This window comes from Molothrus ater, chromosome 2, assembly GCF_012460135.2.
Source record: "Molothrus ater isolate BHLD 08-10-18 breed brown headed cowbird chromosome 2, BPBGC_Mater_1.1, whole genome shotgun sequence".
Lineage (NCBI taxonomy): Eukaryota > Metazoa > Chordata > Aves > Passeriformes > Icteridae > Molothrus > Molothrus ater.
The window spans coordinates 64,217,127-64,243,429 of NC_050479.2; the positions used below are offsets into that span (position 1 = coordinate 64,217,127).

Sequence of the window (26,303 nt, forward strand, 5' to 3'; positions counted from 1 at the left end):
TGTTCAGAGAAGGGCAATGGAGCTAGGAGAGGGTCTGGAGCACAAGTTCTGTGAGGAGCATCTGAGGGAGCTGGGGGTGTTTAGCCTGGAGAAAAGGAGGCTCAGGGGAGACCTTATCACTTTCTACACCTGCCTGAAAGGGGGGTGGAAGCAGGTGGGGTCAGTCTCTTCTCCCAGGTAATGTGATAGGAGAAAATGGCCTCAAGTTGCACCAGGGGAGGTTTATATTGGATATTAGGAAAAATTTTGGCATAGAAAAGGTTGTCAAGCATTGGGACACACTATCCTGGGAAGAGGTGGACTCACCATCCTTGGAGGTACTTAAAAGATATGGTACATGGGGACATGGTTTAGTGGTGGACTTGGCAGTGTTAACAGTTGGACTCTAAGATATTTTCCAAAATAAATGATTCTTCGAAAAAAAACTGCTAGAATCAGACTACAGACTGTAGTTTTCCCTTTATTTAAGATTCACTTGGGTTGTATGAAATTTTTTATGTGGAAAAATACGGTTGGAAGAACCTACATACCTACAAGTTTTATTAGGAACTGGGGAATGCACAATTCTCATGGCACTAATAAACCATTTTACTGCTACCATATAAAACTCCTGAGCAGCTGCTGTTACTACATAGGGTCAGTACTGTGTAATGAAACTGTAGATTACAAAGCTGTACTGGCAGTACACATTGATTATGAAAAGGCGGAAGAGATTCTTAAAACAAGGAGTTGATTTATCTAGGGCAATAAAATACACAAACTAGGAGACTCTCTTACATGATACAAAAACAGTTAAACAGAGTACACAATCAGAAATTTGCTCAAGCAAGACTTGTCAGGTATGTCCAGGTTAAGAATAATGTCCAGTTAGGAATAATAGATGAAACAGCATTTCAGTCTGGATGGGGATTTTTCAATGTTCAGACATCTGAAAAGTACCCTGCTTTGTTTTTCCTTTAAAGAAAAAGAATGACAGCCTTCTTTTTCATGTGATTCAACACCAAATTACCCATGATTACTTTCTAAATCATCATCAGATTTTCCAAGTTTGTCAGGTAAACTCATCTTCTCTTCATCTGTTTCACCTTTATTTATTGAAAAGATGTGATACTCTTCTGCTGGAGAAGTTGACAATTTTTCCAGAGATTCCTCCAGCTCGTGTCTGAGTTCATCTTCAGAATCTTCAAAATTTCTGCACAGTAAAACAAGAGAATTATATTAATTAAATAAATATAATTTCATAGCAAACCTTTCTCCATTCAAGGCCTCCTGGGGTTTTTTTAAACACTTTATAAATAATATACAAGTAACACACCCAATGTGAACTGTTTCTGTCAGATTGTTTACCTATTTTTAAAAGGCAAGAGAAAGGAGCTGTAAGGCCACGTTAATATTTCTGCAGTAATTTTTAATGACAGCATTGGCTGTGACAAATTCCAGAATTAAAAGTTAAATTAGCAGACTCTCTAAGTTTTCTTTATTTATGAAGTTTTAAGAACACAGTAAAACTTTAGGCAATGCAACCTAAAAGACTGTCCAGTTCTGGATTTTTCTCCTGATGTGCTTGACTTACGTGTCTTCACCATCTGATCTTGGCTCAAGTCTACCTTCATCAACATCAACAGCAGAGTATGTTTCTGAATCATCTTCCTTGTTTTCTTCTGGAGGCAACAGAGTTAATCTCCCTTCTGTAAAGAAAGAGAAACTTTCCTTCAGCTGTATAGTAGAAAACTATAAAAGTATGTGTAAAGGAATAGCAAATAAATAAATGCTTGAAGTGTTTGGTTGTTGTTGAAATTACAGCAATGTAAATGTCACACTTCTGTTGATGCAAAGTAAATGTAATTTTTAAAAAGTCTGTTACCTTAGGAAAGTGGGCTGCAGTGTAGGTGAGTTTGAATCAATTGCAGTGTCAGCTGTCTCAGCATGGACCCTGTTGTAAAGTCATCACTGTCATATAAGTCACCATGTATGTATTTGAATAAATGCTTTTTACAGGGTTCTTCAACCTCAGCAGTTGCAGGTGCTAGCTCCAGGTTTGTGGTACCTACCAGCCTGCTGGCAGTAGTGGCTTTCCTTTGTCTACCCAAGCAAAGGTAAGAATTATATATGAAGGTAATAGCCAGTGAGTAGGGCTTGCCCCTTTCCCTGCTTTTGAAAAGAGCAATGCTCTGGAAGAGGCCTCTCAGTGCTTCAGGTACAGAGCAGAGGTTCTGTCCCTGCTTTTCTAGGTTGCCAATTGCTTCAAAATGTTGTTTCTCATCACAGACGCTCTGCCAGGGGTAGAAGAAATATTACACTAAAGAAAAACATGCAGAATTTACAGGAAAAAACATCCTACCTTGGTCTTCCTCAAAACAGATAAAAGAATCATCAGATAGCTCTGCTTTTGCTAAGATGCTCAGGAGTGTCTCTGGTGGTGTCTGTTTCCACTGCTTCCTGTTTTCTGGCATGTCTTCAGGCAGAATAACACGGTGAGCTGAAGAACAGCAAGGCTCTCAGGTCACTAAAGCATGGGTGTAGCTCGGCACTGTCTTTTGTCAGATTCAGACTTTCTAGTCTCAACACTGATTTCTTCCTTTTGTGTAATTCTGGAATATTTATGGAATACTCCTGATTTTTTTATAAGTACTTGATCTGATGGATAGGGGAAAGTGGTCTGGACTACTCATCACTAAAAATGTTTTAACACAGGTTTTAAAGCTTAAGCAACTTCTTATTAAACCTGGAATAGGCAGGTGCATCTTCCCTAAGCAGTCCTAGCTCTGAAACTTGTTGGCTTCTTGGTTTGAAAGAGCTTAAAAAAAGTTCCTGTTTCTTTTGTGCCTGGTGGTCTAAGGCAGCATGAGGTAGAGTATTAATAATATTCTGCTTTGTCTTTACTATCCATGGAAACTTTTCTGGTTATTTTTTGTCTATCTCAGTGTGTGGAGTGTGCTGGAATGCTGGAAGAGCTCCTGTTTGCAGAAACCAGTCACTGAGGATACTTGTCTGCCTGGCAATGTACACAGTGGTACTGTAAAAAGCCCAGGGATTTTTTTCAAGTGGAGCATCTCCACAGCCACAGCAGGGTGATGTGGCACTTGTGACAGTGGTGGCACCACCACTGTGTGCAGAGGGAAAACAGAACTCCACTGTCGCCATGGTATTTTCTGAAAAAATCCCTTTGCCAGGATTTTTCTCCTGAGAAGCTGAGAAGCCTCAGAGGAAAAGAAAAACAATAATTATCTGCTGCTCTGGAATGCAACAGGTGCATCTTTGATTGGTCCAGTGGTTGTTTTTAATAATTGGCCAATCACAGTCCAGCTGTCTTGGATTCTCCGGTCAGTCACAAGATTTTATTATTCATTCCTTTCTATTCTTTGCAAGCCTTCTGATGAAATCCTTTCTTCTATTCTTTTAGTATATCATTTTCTTTTAATATAATATATATCATAAAATAATAAATCAGCCTTCTGAAACACGGAGTCAAGATTCTCATCTCTTCCCTCATCCTGGGACGCCTGCAAACACCACCACACTCCACCATGCTCCAGGATGGCACTGGCACTCACTGCCCTGTTCCTGTGTGGCATCAGCTCAAGGCCTGAGAAAGTGCTGATGATTAATTGAATAGATTGGCATTTTGAGCCAGGCCACAGAGTGATTGATAAAACACAGTGCTCTTGATACGTATGAGCAGCACAACGTGATTGCCGTGTGAGAGGGGAAATGCAATTAAAAGCCTGCTGGATCATGTGAACATTCAGGTATGGATGAATTCAGTCTGAATTTCAGGTGCTCACTGAAAGCCAAAACTTTCTCACCAAGTTCATTTCCAGTCATAGTAGGACATGCAGATGTGACATCAGCACCAGCTAAAAAATTCAGTAGAGTCTGAGGGGCTCCAGGTTGCCAATGTTTTCTGGGTTTTTTCATATCATGTATGGACTCTGAGGGGAAGAAAAAGAAGAGGCAAAGTTCTTTGGATTTTTTTTGTAAAGTAGACATCCATATGATTATAATATTATGTGATATAAAGAAAGAGCTCATGAGATAAACTTGCTATAGCCTGAGTTACTGAATTTACCTAACTCCTATGCAATTTTCACAATTAATACTCAGCATTGCATTTCCCCAGTAAATACCTGTTGGGTAGTCAGACAGTTTTTCCAAAGCTCTGTCTGTATCATTTTCATAAACTTCCACCAATTTCTCCTTAAGATTCTCAGCATCCACAAAAGTTAAAGTCTCATTGAGTTTATCTAATACCTGAAAAAACAATAAGTTACTCTGGAAACAGTAAACAAATATTGTACAATAGCTAATCCTTTCTCATTTTACTGTGTTTTCCAGCCAACCTCAGGTATGCACAGGAAAATTGTGTAACAAACAGTGAAGCAGCAGGACTCAGAAGCTACATTGTGATTTGTGCATCAGAGGGCTGCATGAGGCTCCACAGAGATGTGAAACAACAGAAGGACAAAACAGTGCTTTATAAATTAAAAATATATATACTAAAATAATTTTTTGTTGCTGTTTAGGATTTTTTTTTAATTCTAATATACAAATAAAAATCTTAATAGCTAGCTATTATATGCTGATAAGCCACAAATATAATTTTACTAAATGAAAACATATTGCCTGTAGTTGTTCTTGGTTAGTGATACAATACAATACTGCTTCATTTCTGAAAAGAAACAGAAATGTACTAAAACAATCTCCAAATTAAATTTAGCATTTGCAGAATGACTCAGTTTTGAGATAGTTCCATTTTATGAAATTTAAATATCTGCACTCCTTCATATTTTACCATGTGAAAGACTGCCCCAAGTATCACCCAATTTTCTCCTAAGCAATTATCCTCTTGTAGAAGGGCAGGCATATGCAACATGACAACAAATCCTCAATAGGAAGTTTCATTATAACAAAGACAGAGGATGATGGTAATGGAAACAAGTCTTAGATTATGGAGCTGTCATGGTTCCAGATTTCTAATGTAACTGCTGTGAATATAACTAAAACATACCTCTGCTTCTTGAATGCTGTCTTCCTCAGGAAAACACACATCTAAATTAATTTCAAATTTTACTCCTCCCTAAAGAAAATTCACATGTTATTAATTTGTTCTAATCAATAGAAGCATTTAATTAAAAGTACACAGGTTACATGGAACTATGAATTTGAAAATTATTCTTCTATTGAAATAACTTCTATTTTACAACATTTTCCTTAGGCTTAAGAAGATCAAAGTTGAACACATTGGACAAAAATAGACTTCCTTGAATATAATCCTTTTCCTTTAGTGATATTTTAAAATTACTGCATTCACTTTTGATTTTAAGGGCCTTTGATAAACATTTAATTCAAATCTGTTGCAATACACAGAGTTGGTTCTTACAGCTGATTGTCAATCAGAACTAAAACTGAGTACTGTACTGCTTCCATGCAACATTTCAAGAAATACTTTTAGTCCACTTCACAGTGGTCTTATGGTCAGAAACATTCCTGGTATCTTATGTGCATTTCTAATTCAATTCCCATCTCCTTCTATGATTTAAAAAGCAGTATAGGGAATCACATTTTATAACAAAATATTTTAAAATTAGCATTCTGACTTGACTTTACTTAGACTTTGAATAAACATGAGTTCCCATGCACTGCTAATGCAGTTTGATATAAGGAGGAGGAGGTAGATAGTTACTCTTAAGTTACTCTAGGTGGGGAATATCTAAGGGGAATAACCCTCAAATGGTTGGAAAAGTTCATTTATTTTCTTCTAATATAAACTTTTAACAAACAGAAAACCAGCACTCTTAATTGACTCTCAAATAAGTTCATTTCCAGACCTACCACACTAATACAGTAATTTGAAATATACAGATATAATAAGAAAATTATTAAAAAATACAACAGTAAAGATGGATACTTTTGTGTTATGTCTCTTTTCTAATATTATTTGGTCTTGCCTATCCTGGAGTCTGACTTGTTTAAAGTTTTCCTCCATATCCTGGAAGGAGAGAAAAAATACAGTTTGAATTGAACTCTTTGTAACTGAATATATGTACACCACATAAAGAAAGAGACTTCTTTAAGTAGCAAATATAGTCATGAATTTCCTTTACAAAGATCTTTAAGAATATTCCATTCTTTATTACTAATTCTGGCTTCTCTGGCAAAAAGAAAAACAGAAATTCTTGCATAAATTGCAAGCTTCTGATTTTTCAAAAACCCACGTTAGAAAGATTCAGTACTGTGTCAAGATATAAATAATACAGATTTTTATTTTTTATGATCACATGCAAGATGACTCAGACTCGTTTCATTCTGGAAAACTTTAGAAGTGATTAAAATCAAGATTTTAGTGGAAAACTGTGCCTGTAAAAAGTATAGCCCTGTTTTGCAACATCTCGTTTTCTGGCAACACCTAAAAATATTTAATTACTCCTTTTCATATTCTAATGACTCCTATAAGAATGTGTCAGAGAAAAGCAAAGTAAATAATAGTATACAGCTTCCTCTGTGATCTGTAGCAATCAGTGCATGCCTTCAGCCTCAAGAGAAACCACAACAATTTATAGATTTTACTTTTATTCCGTTTCTCTAAAATACGGAGAGCCCATGAAATATAGCGACACCAGGCAGGCCAAAAATCTAATGTTTCTTTATCATTATCATGCATTTCCCATTACATGACTGGGAATCCAAATTCTCTCCTAATTTGGCTGCCTATAACCCACTTAATTTCATCAAGTGGTGTGAATTCATTTTATTAAAACTCAGGTCCAGGATCACTGAGGAGGATGCTACTGATATTGGCAGATTTGTCCCAGAGAATGAATCAAAGACAGAGTGGGACTCACTCAGAAAGATCTATTTAGATGGAGATGGTACTGATACCTGAAGTGACTCTTCTCCTGTTCCAGATATATCTTTGTTTTCAGACTGGTGCTCAGCTTTCCCTTGCCTCACAAGATAGGTTTTATCTTGTATTTTCTGGTTCTCCTAAGGAATGTTTTTTAAAAAGTTTATTTAATTCCTAATCAAGTATTCTAGCATAAAAAAGTAAATATGAGTACCTACATGTCTGAGCTTTGTTACCTGTAGTACTCCTGCTCTAACTCTGAATTCTTTTATATCACTGTGGTATTCTTCCCGAATTTTCTGCAATTGTTTCAAATACTCCTGTTAAAGAACAGCAGGGTAGAATATGTTTTTAATAAACTAAAGATAGAAATTTATATATGTTCACATAAGATAGAAGTATCTGTTTTCTCTGTCATCCAAAAGCAAAACTATAGAAGTATATTGTTTCTCCATTAAAAGATGGGAGAAGAATGGAAAAGAATAGATGATGGAAAAGAGAATATGATGAAAAAGAATTCTTATGCCAGGAACACTACTGTCAAGGGTATAAGAAGAGAGTTTTAGGCAATTAAGGAAGAGATTCATTTACCTGTTCTTTCATTTCATTCTTTCTAGACATGTTTTGCTGATGGTTTTCGAGATGCTCTTCCTTTGTTTTCTGCTGTTGTATTTGGTCATGATATGGGTCAGCAGAGGATGGTCGTAGTCCCTATGGATGTACAAAGGAATCCCAGAGCAAATGAGTTTTCATTTAGAATCCTCCCCTTCAGTGCTCACTCAATTCACTCTCCCTGTTCCACTGAAGAACGCAGTAAAGGCAAGTGCACGTTTTGGAGGAAAAAGTCACAGTAGAATGTTACATTGTTACGGTTTTGTATGAGGAAATAAAACCTCAGATGAACATTGCAGAGCAGATCGAGGAATTTGCTAGAGCAAAACCTTCCACCTGCCAGTGTTACAGTTTACTATTCAAAATACATCAATTCATCTTTGGATTTCCATTCTTCTTTTACAGATTTTTTTCAGTGGTTCAGCATTTACCTACCATCTGTTTTTCCACTTTAATCTTGTACTGCTGGGCTTCAAAACGCCTTTGAAGAAATTCTGCAGTCCTGAAAGTGATGTACATATACTATGTTTTATTTCACAAACTCTGCTACCTTTGCACAAATAATTCTCTATAATTCTACCACATATGACAAACAGAGCTTTCTTTGTACTACTTGAATATATAAATATGCATAAAATATGTATAAATATGGCACAACAGTAAAATAAGGAAACATTCTTTCCAGGCATTCCCTTTCCTATTACTTCAGTTACTTAAGCCTTTAGAAGAGTGCAGCAAGGCCCTTCCACCTTTTATTGGATAAATGGTATTGAAAGCATTAATTAAAACAAAATTGATTTCTCTGGTCCTCAAAATGAGTGAAAATTGTCAGAATGCAGGTTGTATATTCAGCAACCCTTTTATTGTCTTTCTCCTCTGTGTCTAATTCTATCAGTCAAACTTTGTGTAGTTGTAAACTTTTCCTTTGCTTTTTGATATAAAATAACCATCAGTCACTTGTAAGCTCCCTGTTTCCCATTTATTTCATTTCCTGCCTTGGGAATCCACTTGTGCCACAGGGAGGCAAAACTGAATTGACTCTGTCCTTATATAAGGCACCAGAAATTCAGGTCAGGAAAGATGTTCTGAATCTGAAGATCTGTAACTGAAACATTCTAAACACTGTTGTTGTTGAATGAAAATTAATGATTCTGTCAACTTTAAATGAAAGCTTTGGAAGCATTCAAAGTTTCCTTCTCAACATTTTCAATGTTCATCCACACCTAAAATGGCCAGTCACAGAATGGACAGGAAATCTCCTAAGGTTGTACCTCTGCTTAGTAACAGAAAAGCTTTGAAGTAAATAAACTGCTAGAGAAAGGGTCTTTATATCTGAAACAGAAATATAAGTGCTGCATGGGGAAAAAACCACTTTCATAGCCTGCTCAGTTCCCTTCAGTGCAGAACTGCTTCTGATCTTTGTGTTGTTCTCATCCTGGTGTGAAAGACAGGCAGTGTTTATCCTTGGTATAATCAGAGATCCTACAGAAAGCTTATGTTTTACTTTTTACCCAGTAAAAGACTGGGCTGGGACTTGGGAGACATTTTGACAATGAAATGTCAAACACTAGGCCAATCCAGATGGAATTTCTACATGAACAGGAACAGGAATTGTGTTGTTGTGCAACAAACTTATGTAAAAAAAAAAAAAAGAAAAGTTATCAAAGACAAAGCAGAGGAAGTAGCATTCCACTAAATCAGCTATGCCAATGTTACTCAGGAAGGCTGATAGCTCAAAATACACAAGACAGACATAAACAGAGTGATGTGTTTACCAGTCAGGTGGTGGAGGTGGAGGTGCAACTCGTCCTTTTAGTTCATAGTGATCTTCAACTCTTTGGCTGACATGAGAAAGGTCATAATGTTCATTAGCTCTCCTTTGCAAGTTGTCAAGCTTCTCATAGTAGTGGCCATAATGACCATGTACTCTAATGCTTCCTGGCCTTCCTGACATATTAAATCTGGAGGTTTGTGGCTGAAAATATATTAAAGAATGTTATTTTACCTGTACCCATTTGTATCAGCACAAGTTTGAACATGACTGTCTATGGTATAGTTAGTGTAAGTTTTCCAAATCCTTCCAAATATAACCCAGAAACTTCCAAACTTGTCAGGGCTTATGTGATCTCACCACTGCCTTTTCCTTTTCCCCTGTTCCATCAGCTCCTGTCATTAAGCAGCAGCTCACATTGTTGTGAGTGAGTCAGCATAGGGCTTTGTACTCTGTAGTGTCCTGGCCCTAGAGTCACTTCATTGTCCTGGAGCCTAAACCACTGAATTATTTCCAGGAGAGCCTCATTTTGACATGTGATAGCAAGGGGAAGCTGGGATGTAGCTTTGGACAGTACAGGCATTGATGGCTGCTTTCAGGGGAGCACTGTGCTGCTTCATTTCTCATCTCTTTGATTACACGCATGTGGGAGTTGGGCTTTCATTTCTCAAAGCCCTTCCTGTGATGAAACACCTCTGCATTCCTCCTTTGAGACAAGACTGTCATTTCCATTTCTCATAAGAACAATGGAGACAAGATGATCACCTAGCTGCCACTGCATGATATAACTGTGGTCAGACATCCACAAACTTTTCCATTGTGGGAGACTATACAGTGCATGAGAAAAATGCTAAGTTTTGCTTACTTTCTTACATAAATGTAAATGCATCTAAGTATCACTTTCACAGTTAATACATTACTATCCCTCCCCATTTTCCTTCATAGATACTCTGAAAATAGACTCATGTACCTGTGGTACAGTCCATATTACAGCTGAATATAAATTCTTATCTGTATAAGAAGAAAGATTCCAACTGTTAGCAAAGTTCCCAAGGAAGAAGTAACCCCAAGAAGTGTTCATCTCATTCCTCAGTGAAGTAGGTTTTACAGTATGGTTTCCAGATGGCAATCCCAAGCAGTAGGGAGAACAAATTAGGCTATCCAAATAAATGCCAGGGGACTGAGAACTGTGAGTAGTGAAGCAGGCATGCTTGACCAACTCACTAACATTCTACAATTAAATGACTGGCTTGAAAGACAAGGGGAGAGCAAGGGGACATTTCCTATCAGGCAACTGCCTTCATGCAGGCTTTTGACACTGTCTGCCATAAAATCCTCATAGGGAAGCTGATGAATTGAGGGTGGGATGAGCAGGCAGTGAAATTGCTTGAAAAGTGGCCCAGAGGGTAGTGATCACAGGGTGAAGCACAGCTGAAGGCCAGAAACTAGAGTTCAACATCTTCACTGATGATTCAGATCACGGGGAAGAGGAGGGCAGAGTGCACCCTCAGCAGGTTTGCTGATAACCCAAACGGGGAGGAGTGGCTGATACACCAGAGGGTTGTGCTGCCAGCCAAAAGGGCCACAAAACGGCTGGAGAAATGGGATGAAAGAAACTTTGTGGAGTTCAGCAGTGGAAGTGCAAAGTCCTAAACTCTGCACCAGTATACGCTGGGAGCCATCCAGCTGGGAAGCAGCTTGGCAGAGAAGAAGGGGGGGGCCTGGTGGACAACAAGTTGACCATTAGCCAACAATGTGCCCTTGCTGAAAAGGTGAATGACATCCTGGCCTGCATTAGTAAAAGTACTCCCCGCAGGTCAAGGGAGGTGATCTTTTTGCACTACTCCACACTTGTGAGGTCACACATGAATTGCTCTGTCTAATTCTGAGCTCTCCAGAACAAAAGAGACAGTTACAAGCTTGAAAAAATCCAGTGAAAGGCCTGGAGCATTATTCCTATGAGGGAAGGCTAAAATCGCTCAGACTGTTTAGCCTGAAGGTGGGATCTTGTCAATGGTTATAGCTACCTGAAGGGAGGGTGCAAAGAGAATGGAGCCAGACTTTCCACTGGTACCTAGTGACAGAACCAGAGGCAATGGGCACAAATTGAAACACAGAAGGTTCCCTCTGAAGATCACAAAACATTTTCACTGTGGGGGAGAGTGACTTGGGGTGAGGCACAGGTTGCCCAAATAGGACTTAGAGCCTCCATCTTTGAAGATATTCAGCAGCCAACTGGACATAGTCCTGGACAACTGGATCTAGAGGACCCTGCCTGAGCAGGGGTGTGGACAAGGTGATGACCAGAAGTCCATTTCAACCTCAACAATTCTGTGATTCTGTGAATCCTGAAGCAACATCTTCAAAGCTTGGCACTATGCAAGTGTCCCTGAAACCCTGCACACTGTTTATTTGGATGTTGAAAGAATGTGGAAACGTTCTGGGAATGTGTTCCCAGGGTAGGTCAAAACACTGAGGACAAAATTCTGCCTTTGATTATAGCAGTGCACAGTGAAAGGAAACTATCTTTCCAACTTAATCCATCTCTGGATTTGCATTGGCACAAATGTAACTGTGAGGAAAACCAAGTTCTATGTTCCACATAGGACCAGTATTAGTCATAGTTAGTGTTAGTGATTGCATGATGGATGCAGTTCTGGGAATTCCAGGTTCCCTATCAGCAGTTAAGCTCATGTAACTGCAGTGTGCACATCTGGGGGCTCCCAGATCCTAAATGTGCAGTGCTTATGGGTAAGGTACTACTGCATGCTCTTAGAGATAAACAAAAGTGTGTGCAGTGATGCTAAGAAAGGAGCTGGGCACAGCATACAGCTGATACCCTGCCTGAGGAAAGGTGGGGGTGGAAAACAAGCGAGAGACAAAGTGATTGTGAAAAACTGGGCTTGCATTTGGGAGAAGGCTGTCAGTAACAAGTATCTGAGGCAATGGCAGTGAGTGCTGGTGATTTTGCCCATGAATGAGCTGTCAGAAGGGCTGAAGTAACAGGATCAGTGTATTTGCTTCTATAGCAAAAAATGCAAACACAGAGCTTATTTGCCTTTGTGCAAACATAAATGCAAAGCATGCCTCAATCCTTTTGTTACAAAGGACCATACCAAAGCAGCCTAGATTCAGTATTTCCCATTTAGGCTTTGAAAACATGTCTTCTGAGGATTCAGGCACGTTTAACTGTCTCTGCTGTCTTAGCACAGGCATTATTTTATATATATATTTTATATATATATATATATATATATATATATATATATATATATATATATATATATATATATATATATATATATTTTATATATATATTTATATATATATTATATATATATTATATATATATTTTATATATATATATATACTTATTTTATATATATATTTATATATATATATAGCTAAACACATACTATGTCTTAAGCCTTTTAAAGTAACCTTTTCAAGTGCAGGCATTTGCTTTCTGAAGATTATATGTATATATGTGTGTGTGTGTGTGTGTGTGTAATAATGCATAATTCTGAAGATGATTTTGTGTGTGTGTCTGTGTATAAATTTATATATATATGAGAATGTGGATACACAGTACCTGAATAATAGGCTGTTGTACTCTTGAAGGAGGCTTCCATTCATTTCTTTGAAATAATTCTTGTTTCTTGAAAGGCATCACTATTCCAGATTCCAGAGAAACTGGGTCCTGGACTCTTGTTTTCTGAAGTTTATATGCTTTTTAACAATAAGAGATTAAAAAATTGCATTCTGTGCTCTATTCGTGATTAATGCTCATGTGGTTACAAACCATAGCAGGATGCCCACACCTAACATTGACAGGTTGGGTTAATAAACATTCTTTATATCCTTTCACCATCATCACCGTACCACACATAATTTTGCAGAGCACACTGAATAAGAGGGAGACCTTAAAACCTGAAGCATTGATTTCATGCTAGTTCCAGGAACAGAAAACAGGAGGTTTAATTCACAGGCTCTGGGTGCCTCTGCTTAGGCATTCCCTTTCTAAATCCAGCCCTCCATACTCCACAAATCACTAGGCAATGTTGTAGTGCTTGTGAAATTTAAAAAGAAAGGCTAAAAAGTGAAAAATCTACCTTATCAGTTTCCCATGTAGGAGAATACAAGTATAGACCATTTCAATTTGGTCAGTCAGTATTTTGCAAATATCTTAGATGCAGTAATGAAAAGCAGTGTCCTTTCTTGGGTTAAGTAGTTTCTAAGTGATTTTTAAATCTTTCATGAGTATTGACTGTTAGAGTATCATGTTTGGGAGGTAAAATGTATTAAAACTATGATTAAATGATCAGATATTTTTTTCTAAGTGCCTAAGTTGTTTAGTTGTTTGGCTTCTGTCCAAATCACATTGGTTGTGCGTGCAGATAAACCTCATTTAAAGTCATTTTCAAAATAACATGGATTCCTACACTACTGATGAATATTTTTTGTGGTGGAGGGGGGAAGAGGGGAGTCCAAAGTGTTGTTAAGTAATTACATAGCATATTTTCACAGAACTATGTTTTGATATTTCAAAGATAAATTTGAGGACTCATTGTGATAGAATGAAGAAGATAGAACAAAGTTACACTGCTAGAAACATGCCAGATATTCAAAAGTTCATAGACATATATTTAGTCTCATTCATGTTTTCTTAGAAACTGCATACATAATCTGGTCTATCAATGGGCACCAAATCAAAATAGAGTTCACTGTCTCACAATTTAGAAAAATTTGTAAGACTTTGTAAAATTGTTTCATATTGTTTTGTAAAATACTGTGGAGGATGTTTTGCAAGATTTATGCTTTTTTCACACAGTAAGGATGTTTTTCATGTGACAGACATAAACTAGACCAAAGCCTCTCACTTCTGGAAATTTTGTTTTTTAAAGAACTAAGATTAATGTTTCAGCACTTTCCTATGGCAGCTCTTCTAGATGACCATAGCTGATGAGCTGGTGTTAAAGCTGTCTTTCCCTGAACAGCACAGCAGTGCTTTTGTCTGGGTGAATGGTTCTGCTGTTGCAGTTCTCTCCTCTATTGACTTTTAGGTTTAGGTGAAACCCTTCATCCAAATGTGCAGTAAAGATTGCTGGAGAAAGTTACAGCCAACAGCTGTATCATAACTAACAAATGCTACTGTAGAACTAATGACACATAATATTATTATCATTACCTTGTATCTGCTTGGCTCTAGAGTGAGATGCTGAAGGCCTTTTTCTATGTACCACAGTGTGACTGAGTTCTTCCCGTGCTACCTATCAGAAAAAACAATATCTGATAGAACTGTTTATGCTACTTCCATACTTATTTTCTCTCAGCAGGCAGCAGCACAGTCACTCACCTCAGGGGGCAGATGCCTGAGAACAAGTTTCTGCAGGAAGGGCTTCTTTAGAATAGAATTGATGGATGGTCGATCTCTGGGAGATATTTTAAACAACTGGGAAATCAATATCCTCAGGTCATAGGAATAGTTAGGAGACACTGGTTGAAAACGTCCTCTGCAAATCTTCAGCACCAGCTCATGCAAACTATTGCCTTGAAACTTAATTAGGGAAAACAATGAAAATAGGACAGTAAGTATTGCTGGTTCAGAATGATGGACTAGACACCCCAACCTGATAATAGGTACTTGTTGACACAGTCATAGAATGGTTTGGGTTGGAAGGGAGCCCAAAGATCATCTCATTCCAACCTCCCTGCCATGGGCAGGGACATCTTCTACTAGACTGGGTTGCTCAGAGCCCCATCCAGCCTGGCCTTGGGTCAGGGGTAGGGCATCCACAGCTTCTCTGGGCATCCTGTGCCAGTGCCTCACCACCCTCACAGCAAAGAATTTCTTCCTAATATCTATGTTTACCTTATTTCAGTTTAAAGTCATTCTCCCTTATCCTATCATTACATACCCTTGTCAAAAGTCCTTCTTCATCTCTTTCAGGCCCCCTTTAGGCACAGGAAAACTGCTTTAAGTCTCCCTGGAGCCATCTCTTCTCCAGCCTGAACAACCCCAGCTCTCTCAGCCTTCTTGTGAGAGAGGTGCTTCAGCCCTCTGATCATTTTTGTAGCCCTTCTCTGGGCTCATTGCAATAATTCCCTCTCCTCCCTTTGTTGGGGGCTGCAGAGCTGGTTGCAGCACTCCAGGTGGGGTCTCACAGAGCAGATTAGGGGAGAGAAGGCCTGTGCTGTGGAATCCCTCCACAAATCCTTCCTTGCTATCCACAGTTTGCTGCAGAAAATTAATATAACCACTCTCTGATTGTGTTTTCTGGTTATGTTCTCCTGGTTTCAGCTGCACAACTAAAAGGTCTAATGACTTCTGTACCTGGAAGAGTTTTATTCACCCTCTGCTGTCAGACAGTAACACAGAAGCCCATCTTTCCAGAATGAAACAGGATGTGTTTTGCCAAAAGCTGTTCAACAGAGATCTACATACATATTGTCTTCACAGGGTTCACCTTCAAAACCTCACTTCACCCAACAGCCTCTGCATTCTGTGCTTCCCCCAGAATGAAGATACAATCCTGATCTTTTAACAAGTGATGCCAGCCAGATAATTCAGTCCTCTCAGTTCACTAGATCTCTTAAGAGACCAGCATCAATATAGTTTTTCAGGCCTTAGGCAAAAAAAACCCCAAGTTCTTTCTAAAATCACCCTTTTATTTATGTGGCTATTTTGAAGGTGGTAGAATTGAATTTACCTTAGCTTTGCTTGCATTTTCTGTCTACACGTGCATTGAGTCATTGCCCTCACACTGAAACAGTGGGCAGCAATACAGAATAAAACACCTAATGTTCATACAAAATAATATTTCATGTTTTGCTACTTTGTGAAATCAGCAGTTTTCCTCAGCAGTATCCCCCTTGCTCCTAGCTCAGCATAATTGCTCTGTTAGTGCTGCTCTACCTTCTCCTATATCCAAGCTCAGCAAAAAGTCAACATCTGCTGGTCTCAGGAATCTGATCCTTTTTCTTTTGTCAAGATTAGTTTCTGCTGTGTTCCCTTCTCCATGTAATAGTCACAGGCTGAGACTCAGACCAGGCTGAGGACAACACAACTTCCTGAAGATGCTATCTCGGTTATTTTCTAACATAAATGTGCTTTCAAACAAAATATATTTCTCTAGGAAAATTCTTCTTGGGACTCAAACCACTTTCTGGGGAAATGTGGAGTTTAGGTCCTTTAGCAAGTGTAGACTGGTATTTTCAAAGAGAAATGAGTAAAATTATATACCTAAGCCTAACCTTGAAGCTTGTCTTTAATTCTTTCCATTGTTCATCTGTCTTGAAAAAGTTTAGTAATTTTTAAAGAACAAATATATGTTCAAAGTATGTACACACATGCATATATGTAAGTTATAGGACTACAACATAATACTTTTTATTTTATTACACACAAAACAGATACAATATGAAAAGTTAAATACTAGCAGTCATTCTTTAATATCAATAAATAAGATGAAAATAACTCTTGTAGCTGACTGTGAATACTATTACTACTACAGGTTTTGCAAGGTCACCACTATATTTTCTAATAATATGATAATGAGCTGATTGTACAGTACTTACAGGATGCTTTAGTGCACACAGCTCATAAAGCACACAGCCAAGAGACCAAATATCTCTGTGAATAAGAAGTAATTAAAGTTTCAATGAAAAGTCTATAATATTTCCAGTCATGTAATCAGTACCTCTTCTCAGCTCCCAAATTTATTACCATTATTCTGTCACAGACTGGTGCAAATTTTTTTTTTCTTAAGATGCACTAAAAAGAACAACTAGAAATTTATTTTCAGTTGTGGCACCAATGTTTCTATGGTATCTAATTAGGTTTTTTAATTATAATTGGAAAAAGCATATGATACAGGAAGTCTGCTTAATATTTCTAGCAGGATGAAGGACAAAGCTGATTTGATAGCTGGGGAGACAGTACAGGAGTAAACTTGTCTAAATAGCAACTGACAGCTGAGATGCTACTGTGAGCTCCAGAACAGTTGGTGTTGATCATATTCCCCACAAGGAGAAGGGGGTCTAGGCCCACTCACCTCCTGACTTTGCAGTGCTTCTCATCTGATATTTCATGGTAAACCTCAGACCTATCCGTCTTTCCTGCAACTGGCTACTGCAAATCTCCAAAGCAGCCAAACTAGCAGCTTTCATTTAGTGTGTTTTTATGAATAATAAATGAATGTATTAAAAAATTCATGAGCTTGGAACTGTAAAGATGCATTGGTTATTACATCTTGGAAATGAGATAAATTTGGTATTTGATGAAGAAGCAGATTAAGCAAAGGGAAAATACTGGTTTTCATTTCCCACCTCTACTAACAAGAAGTATTAAAAGAGAGTTTAAAGTATAAGTAATTTTATAAAGCCAAAACATATAATTGTATTAAGCCTGTACATTAATCACATCAAAGTCATAATTGCTACATTTGGGAAATTGTAAGTCAAAATACTACTGACATTGTTGTATAGTATAAGGTAGTTGTTGTGCACAATGATGCACCTAATCATTGTACACAATAATACAAAACTTCACAAAGGGTGACCAAGAGAAATTCCCATGCTCTGCACAAATACTGATTTAAATCACATTACTAAAATATTCTTTTAAAATATTCTTTAAAATATATTAAAAAAAATATTATTTTTTAAAATATTCTAAGAAGTTCTTTCATGCCTTCACATCCTCACACACGTAGGAAGGAAAGACAGAGACTTACGTTTTGTTGTTGTAAGGTCGATTTTCACATATCTCAGGAGAAAGGTAATAGGGGGTCCCTACACAGGTATGGGCAAACTCTGTAGTACTAATGAAACACAATGAACAGAAAGGCTTGCACACTGAAAAAGGTGACAAACAACTGAACTATGATACTGAACAAAGACTTCTCTGCCACAGGTTAAAATGGGGGACATTACTTCTGCTCTCCAAATAGCTGAATAGTGGAGCACCCCATAAAAAAGTACAGCATTTCCCAGTTCTGTGTAAAATGAGCCACTATTTTAATAGTGGAGAGTTCAACAGAAAGCACAGCAATTCCCTGACCCTATCTTGGCCCACGAGCCTTTCCTTGTATTTTCTCTCTTCTGTATAGCTGAGGAGGGGAGTGACAGAGCTTTTGTGGACACCTGACAGACAGTGTCAACTCACCACAGAAACTTAATTCACTGGTTACAGGAGGAAAAGTACTGTCAAGGTCCAATTATATTGCTGTATAAGCCTATTACATATTTTTTAAAATGTATATCTTCAACACTCAAATTCTGAGGTTTACTTTCTGTCTGCTGGGTACTGTTCTACTGTGTAGAAGCAATCCTTACAGCAGCTATGCCCAGAACACTTCCAAAGGAAGGCACTTTGGCATCAGAAGTTTACATGCTGAGAGCTCAGTTCTGTCAAAGATAATCAAAAAGCACAAAAAGAGATCAAATCTAAGCATTTTCCTGTTGTTATCATGCCCCCGGCATGTTTTGGCCACACCTGGTCACTCTCCAGAATAGACCAACCTTGTCCCCAAAGTCACTAAAGATAAGGCCTCCCTTTTTGGGAGAACAATACAGATGCAAGGCCAGCCATGCTATGTTCTCAGGCCCAGGTGGTCATCCTGGGTATTTTTAAAAAATTAACATAGGCTCTGTCTTGAAGGACACACAACGTATGTCCAAACTCTCTTCCTTTAATCTCTCTTTAGTTTTAAATGCTCTTCACTTTTGTTTTTAGGAGGTAACAGAAGCTATTGCCAGCAGCTGCATGAGCAGGAACTGTGTCTCCAGAAATAGATCTGTGGTTCCATGCAGGATGGCATGTTTTAGGATAACAGGAGAAAATGTAGTGTCAGACCCTTTGTAACCCAGACCCCTTCAACAAGTACAATCCACAAACAATTTGCACGTTCAGGCTGCATTCTGGACATTCACAAACATTCCTTTGGATGTTTGGTGCAGGGCACAGACTGATTAAAAACCATGCTTACCTGTTCAACTGTCTCGCTATGCCAAAGTCCCCAAGCTTTGCTACCTTTCCATTATTGCTAAGAAAAACGTTCTGCAAATAAACCCAAAAATAGTATGTGATAATGAAAGATGGCAGGCCTTCTCAAGCATATGCTTCACAGGACAAAATAAGCCCCTCTCTAGTACCAGTTTTACTACCTGTGCTTTTACATCTCTGTGCAAAATCTTCTTGTCATGAATATGCTTCAAGCCCAAGGAGATCTGCACAAACCAACTGAGAATCTGCAATGAAAGTTACAGAGAGAGATACCTATGAATCTGTGTGACTCTAATGGGGCATCTTACTGAAATATATAAAATAAAGACAACAACAAAATCTAAAATATATAGAACATATACAATATGAAACAGTAAAAAAGGTATTTTTCAAGTTAATGCCATAGATTTTTCCTTTCCATTTAGTGCTGTCACTAAACTAAATGGAAATAGATACCTACCCTACTTCCCTTATCCCCATCAAGTTTTCCCTGACTGTGCCAGGACATGCACTTGAACAAGGACTGAAGAATCATGCCAAAGGAAAGTAAAAATAATAGACCTTTTTTAAGAAGTGAGGGAGTGCAAATTACTAAGACAGAATTGGGAAGTGGCTTCTTAATCGTCAGTGATGGAAGTTACACCACCCAGCTGTAGTACGTAGTACTTGTAGTCCTACTGAATGTGATCCAGGAACCAAAAATAAGGAAAAAAAAAAAAGAAAAAAGATGAAGGACTGAAAAGTGGTGAAAGAAGTGAGCTATGAAGAAACTTGTATAATAAGTAAGCACATGTGTTTATCCTTTATCCTTGGCCCAGTACAGCTTTTAAACATATATTTAATTTCTAATATACACGTCTTCTTAAGTAAGGGCCTTTGGACTAAATTCAGAAACAAAACTACAGCCTGCTGATATACTTCTCTATTTAGGAAAACTCATGCACATGAAAGACTTTGATTTAAGTAATAACCTTCTATTTAGCAATGCTTGACATTAAAGAGATAATTTCCTGATTAGGGCTGATGCCACAAATGAGGCTTTCTCAGAAGTACATTTGAAAATATAAAGATATTTTAACACTTTTATGTTAAATTGGGAAAATTTTCTTTCATTTCTTTGATCAGCAGATGTATCTTTAGTTTCTATAACTCATTCTTCTGTCTGTATTTCTTTTGCCTTGCATTGGATATGTATTATTCTGTGACATTGTCAAGGGATGTGTGTGTTGGTTCTCTCCTTTGTGCTTTCATGATCTGTGAGTTTGTCCTCTCTTTATTTTTTTCATGTTCTCTCTGTCTCTAGTATGACTCTCAATAGGATCTTAAAACCAGTAATTCACTTTCAACTGACTTCTCCATAAAGGAGTTCCTCTTTTACTACCAAAGCAAAAAGAAAAGTCACAATACTTTTTTTCCCTCAATTTTATGCCTTATTTCCACCAGCAGGTTGACTACTATCTACTTGATTTCTAAGCAAAATTTTATTGTTCCTGAAAAAGTGGATTTTATTTATGATTAAATAACCCTAGAGTTCAGTCCACTAATTCCTACATAAAGAAAATTTCCTTCAGAAAGCTAAGAGTTAGTAAAAAAATAAGGGAATCAATAAGGAATAGTGGGAAATTCTACTTCTGTGAATTGCAACACTTACCATACTCACCTATTTACAAAATAAAATATACATGAACGTGGCCCAAAAGCAGTCATATATCTGGGCTTGTTGCTCTGTGCTGTTAAATTGCCCAACAATTTAAATGGCATCAGAGACGTTTTGACCAAAATGAAATGAATGAGAGATTTACCACAGACTTCAGTACAAAGGAGGATATGCTGTGATGCAAATAGCACCAACAAATTAAGAATTTGTATATAATACATCCTCCCCATAACTGGTAGGCACTATTTCAAAGAAGGTCTTCATGGCTTAATGGGTATATTACTAACGTAAAGAAAAAGTACATCTACAATGCAAGGAGCAATAGGAGGAAGGGGGTATTTAAAAAGTCATCCTCATACTGCTAATGAATTAATTTCAGATCTTAAAGAGTGCTAAAAAACCTGCCTATACTCCAACTAAAATTACCAAAGTTTTCTTTAAAAGTTCAGATATTACTTAATAATTCAAACCATATGTTTCACAGAATATGTTCTTCCCTCTAAAGAAAATGTATTTCACCTGGTCCTCATCAAACAGCACTCCATGCTGCATATTTATCCTCTTCATTAAATCTCCACCATCACAGTATTCCATCACAATATATAGCTTGTTCTCTTCTGAAAGGAAAAGCATAATTTTGCCTTTATTCCTGTATTATTCATTAACACAGCAACAACTTATTTTGATTTTTACGATCCTTCTTTCAAAAGGTAGCAGTTAACCTCTACCTATTCCTCCATTTCAAAGACTAACTGAGAAAAAATGGGTATTTCCAGTGAAACCTGACACAAAAATAAAATGTGAAAATATATTTAAATGGAGACTCAGCAAAATATTAAATACATGATGAAATCCACAAGAGACCCCACTGATAGATGTTCTTACAGGAATGTAGCAGAATTCTTCAAAGTTCAGGGTTTTTGCTCAATAACTAAGTATGCAGTAAGGCTTAGGGAAAAAGTTAAAAGTAGACAATATTCCAAAAAGCAAAATAAAGAGCAGGGCCTGATTAATAGAAAAATTCAACCGATTCTTGCCTTTCTGGGGTTAGAAGACTATCTGATTTACAGGTCCCCTAAAACATTCACAGTCCTGGTCACAGAGAACAATTTGAACAGAAGCTGCAACTACAGCTTTTATGACATAAGGCACTGCTTATGGCAGATGTCAGAGGAAAAATAAATACAGGGAATTAGTTTTCATGGTGAATAGAATTCCTTCTATCTCTTTTAGTTCTGAAGAATTCTTTATCCTTGAGTGATAATTCAAAATACATCTGAAGAAAGAAGGCTATGAGACCAGCATTATGAGATTGATATTGGATCACTGGAAAGACAGTGCTGTATCAAGGTATGAAATGCCAATACTGTTTTTTACATTCCAGATGCTGAAAGACAACTTCAGAGGTACTAACAGATTGCATTTCTATTTAATGGCCTCTTTTTGTGCTTGCCTGCTTTGTCTGTGTGTATGTATATGCATATATAAGTATGTGGATATGTGTGCATGCATATATGATGTATGTAACATAATCATATAATGTCATACGTATGTGACGTGGATAAACAAAATATGAGGAACCCGAGGTTAGACCAGATGAAATGAACATTCTATTCCTTGCCTATTTGATCAGCCTTTTGTCCTACTTGATCACTCTATTCCTTGCTATACTCAAAAGTTCTCATCTATTGAAATTCCTAGAAAATTCCCATTAAACTCTGGACTTCCATAAAAATCAAGACTAAAGTTCAACTTGTACAGTACAGACAGCTCAGGATCTAGGATTCATGCCAAGTACCCACTCACACAGGTGAAAAAAACACAAGTAAAGCCTGAATTTGATGCCTTGTGTCCATTTCTAGGAGTTGGGAACCTTTTCCCACATTTAAGTAAGGCATTAGGGACAGGGGTAAGGGTGATCAACACTAACAAGGTAGGTTTTCTGCCTTCCACTCCTTCCACCACAATGAAAACAGAAATGTTAAAAGTAAACCTTGCAAAGAAGCATAGAAAGTTACAATATTTGCATGCTTCATCTTGGCCAGCAGAATGACTTCTTTCTCAGAGGCTTCTTTTTCTTTCACAGGCATCTAAAAGAATTAAGAAACTAAATGCTAGCAGTTATATATTTAACCCTTTTCAAAAATAGTTACATCATTACCACACTATTCCCACTAATACAAAAATACAGTGTACCAAGACAATGTAGAAATATCATAAAATAAGATGTATATAGAACATTAAAAAAAAATTTGCAGTGTATGTTTGAAAGTGTATTGGAACATTACCAAAGTCAAATGCAATTTTGACATTTTACAAACAGGCAAATGTCAACCTTTAAACTTACTTAAGTTAAAGAATTTAAACTCTAAAGTTAAAGAATTCCCATAAGAATTTGAAGAGTTTGGATGTAGATGACTCTGTAATGCAAACAGGGGTGATGTCAAAAGATCAAAGTAAAAAGAAAAAAAATCCTTCATTTTACTGGTGTTACTTGTTTTTGTAACATTTCAGGCAAACTCTTTGCCCTGTTACATTAATGGAAAACTTCTATTTAGTTTATTATGATGACACTTCCATCAATACTACTTAAAATTTCATTTCTCTGAGTATCTATTCTTCAAAATATCCTCTTGTACTGTATAGTAAAGTTTCTTACCCTCATTCTTGAGAAATATTTTTGAAATATAATCCTTAAAGATTAAAATTCAGTAACTGAATAAAACACACTCTACTATATTAAAAAAAAATCTTTTGACTTCAAAGTAGCAATTTTCTGTCTCCAGCTTCTGATTTTTGAACAAGTGGGATTCACAGTAATATTTCATTAGCAGCCATTCTTCTAGTTGTACATCAAAAATCTAAGATTAGAAATGCAGGGGGATTATTGGTCACGAGCAGAGAGAGAAACTATTCATCTTTTCATTTAGCTGTCATTACTCATGTATCAGCTTTTCCAAGTTTGAATCTGGAAGACATACAGCTCTTTGTAGAACTCATTCTTCTACTGTAATTCTCTAATATATTAGAAATTCTCCGGGGTGGCCCAGAATAGCAATAGACCTGTCAAAAGCATGTAGGCACTCATTGAAATTGACTGTTAAAACCCTTGTATTGAAGTCACAGAGATTTTTAAGTGCCTTTATGGAACCAGATCCAGGCGTGGTATTCCCCCAGCACCCGAGCAAGTGGCCCTAAGCTGCCTCTGCACTCAGTGGGAAGGAAGGCAGAAGCCTCATGGCCCAACCGAGCTCGTTCTAAATCAGAAATCTAAAACAGATGTGACCAGCAGCTTCCTAAAAAGACTTAATTCTCTTGTTCTCCTTGAAAGGCCAAGCATCCCAACTGCTGACAGCAACAGAATGAAAACTTAAAATCAGACAAGATTAATTGAACTGCCATAAATATAAATGGGAATTGGAAAGACCCCATTGTGAATTACTCCTGTCTGAAAATATGGATGTGGGGAACAAGGAAAGTAAAAAGATTAGAGAAATTTACCACAGAATTGTGATTTGTTACTTTAGTAGCAGTATTTTCATTGTAGTTGAATCAACTATTACAGAATTTGAATTAGGCAGTGCCACACATTGTAGGCAGAAACAAGCTTTAGAAGGAACAAAAACACAGTAAAAAGCAAAGCATTTCATACTATTACATCTGTGCTTTCAAAATAATAAATTAGAAAGAATACAGTCTTTGGAAAGCTTAGCTCTATATAATTGAGATGGAACTACAAAGGAGATAAAAAAACCCCTATGTTCGTACCCAGCTAAATGCAAGTAGCACAATCTGGTGAATATAATTCAGGTTTTGTTGTTTTACCTTAGTTAAATTGATCTCTTTGATAACACATGGCTCATCGTCCATTTTTCCTTTTGCCAAGAATATTTTGCCAAAAGATCCTTCTCCAATTTGTTTAATGAGTTCATATTTATCCATGATGTATTTTTCTTAGAGCAGTAGCTAAAATAAAAATTCCCCAAATTAGTACTGCACATAGTGCTTTAACACCTGAGATGGTACTACTGAAATAGGCACTACCTTTTAAGACTGTACTTTTTATTACTTTTTATAACACTACTGCTGTTGATTCTTCCTAGAAATATCATGTCCTGGATATCATATCATGTATGCAAATTATTGCAGATCTTAACTTTTAATAAGCAGCAAGTTTATGAGTGTCTCATAAAGAAAAGCATAGTGCACCCTAAAGTTAATGCACGGGAAGGAAGTACAGAGTACTGTGTAGGATTATGATATGATTTTGTAAAATGTGGCATTATTTTGTGAATGGAACAATACTGTAGAATTGACCTTTAACGGAAAAAAAAATCTATTCCATATTGATTTAGTTTATACTAGTGTGATCTAAAGTTGTCCATTAGATCACACTAGTACAGTGTGATCACACTATTACAGTTAGATCTCACAAGATGAGAAGCTACAGGAGACCACGGCCAAGTGAAGCTGGAGATCAGCGGTAATGCAGAAACCTCTGTGAGGAACGCTGAAGTCACTGGGCGCTTTCAGTGGTTCCACAGGCAAAGCTGCACGCCTAAATATGAGCGAACACTACAAAACCGTTCCTATTAGTTGTCTTGAGCTTTAGCAAGGGAGACTTGCTCCGATACCAGACGTTCCCTGCCAGGCAAGCTCTGCAACAGGCTCCATCGCTGGCGGGGCACAGGGGCGCGCTCCGCCCGGACTCAGCCCCGCATCCACAGGCGACAGCCCGGCCTCCCGCGGTCCCGGAGGGCAGCGCCCGGGCACGGGGGCTCCGGGGAGGGCAGCAGTACTTGCCCCGAGTGCGGCGGGGACGGAGCGCTGCTCGGGCCGGGCCGCACACAGCGGTGGCACTGAAGGGCGGCCCGCGGGGATGCCGCGCTCCGGCCGCCCGCGTCCCCATGGCGACGGGACGCGCCGGCGGGCCGCCCTCGCCGGGGCCTGTCTACCCTGCGGCCCGGCCCGGTTCGGCCCTGCCTGGCCCGGCCCGGCTCGGTTCGGCCCGGCTCGGCCCGGCTCGGTTCGGCCGGCCCCAGCCCCGGCAGCGGCCCGGGGGCGGCGGGGGAACGCGGTACCTGCGTGCGCTCAGCCGCCTCCGGAGCCCGCCCGGCCGCGGGGAGGAGCCGGCCCCGCTCCGAGCCCCGCCGGAGGAGTGGCGTTTGCAGAGCCCTTCGGGAGCGGCGGGAGCTTTATTTCCCTGACACAAACCGCCCCTCCCTCCCACGGACAGGCACCTGAGGCTTGCACGGTCAGTGGTAGGAGTGGGGTGGCCTGAAAGGAAATCTCGACTGCCTCAGGGTCTTGAATCCTTCGTAGAAAGTCACCAGGTACCAGCCTATGTGCAACAGGAGAGGTGAGGTATGAACTGGCTCTACACCAGAACTACAGATTTCCTAAAGCTTTCCTT

At 38.3% G+C, this 26,303-nt stretch overlaps 1 protein-coding gene across 2 annotated transcripts; it reads right to left on the bottom strand.

Moving 5' to 3' along the window:
- Nucleotides 1-444: 444 nt before the first annotated feature.
- NEK5 (NIMA related kinase 5) lies at nucleotides 445-26,013 on the bottom strand. 2 transcript variants are annotated; one of them, XM_036385443.1, is made up of 23 exons: nucleotides 25,972-26,013; nucleotides 24,716-24,856; nucleotides 22,884-22,980; nucleotides 21,410-21,507; nucleotides 19,395-19,478; nucleotides 19,217-19,287; nucleotides 17,963-18,049; nucleotides 16,806-16,860; nucleotides 14,584-14,784; nucleotides 14,416-14,497; nucleotides 12,820-12,956; nucleotides 9,232-9,431; nucleotides 7,892-7,958; nucleotides 7,436-7,555; nucleotides 7,081-7,164; nucleotides 6,880-6,984; nucleotides 5,909-5,989; nucleotides 5,009-5,077; nucleotides 4,128-4,251; nucleotides 3,807-3,932; nucleotides 2,342-2,479; nucleotides 1,574-1,688; nucleotides 445-1,192 (listed from the first exon to the last, which is right to left on the bottom strand). In XM_036385443.1, the coding sequence occupies exons 2-23, from the start codon at nucleotides 24,830-24,832 to the stop codon at nucleotides 1,006-1,008; spliced, it is 2,445 nt and encodes an 814-aa protein (XP_036241336.1). In that variant the 5' UTR covers nucleotides 24,833-24,856; nucleotides 25,972-26,013; the 3' UTR covers nucleotides 445-1,005. The 2 variants fall into 2 exon arrangements, with proteins under 2 accessions (XP_036241336.1, XP_036241340.1); XM_036385447.1 differs by lacking the exons at nucleotides 24,716-24,856; nucleotides 25,972-26,013 and having other exon boundaries at nucleotides 22,909-22,929.
- Between the last annotated feature and the right edge of the window lie 290 nt (nucleotides 26,014-26,303).

Bases quoted from the DNA above. Each gene is read 5' to 3' on its own strand.
- NEK5 (XM_036385443.1), bottom strand. From the start codon at position 24,832: ATGGATAAATATGAACTCATTAAACAAATTGGAGAAGGATCTTTTGGC. The intron at 22,981-24,715 runs GTAAAACAACAA...TAATTCTTTTAG, and splicing joins AAGAGATCAATTTAACTAAG to ATGCCTGTGAAAGAAAAAGA. The intron at 16,861-17,962 runs GTAAGTCTCTGT...TCTTATTCACAG, and splicing joins CGACCTTACAACAACAAAAC to AGATATTTGGTCTCTTGGCT.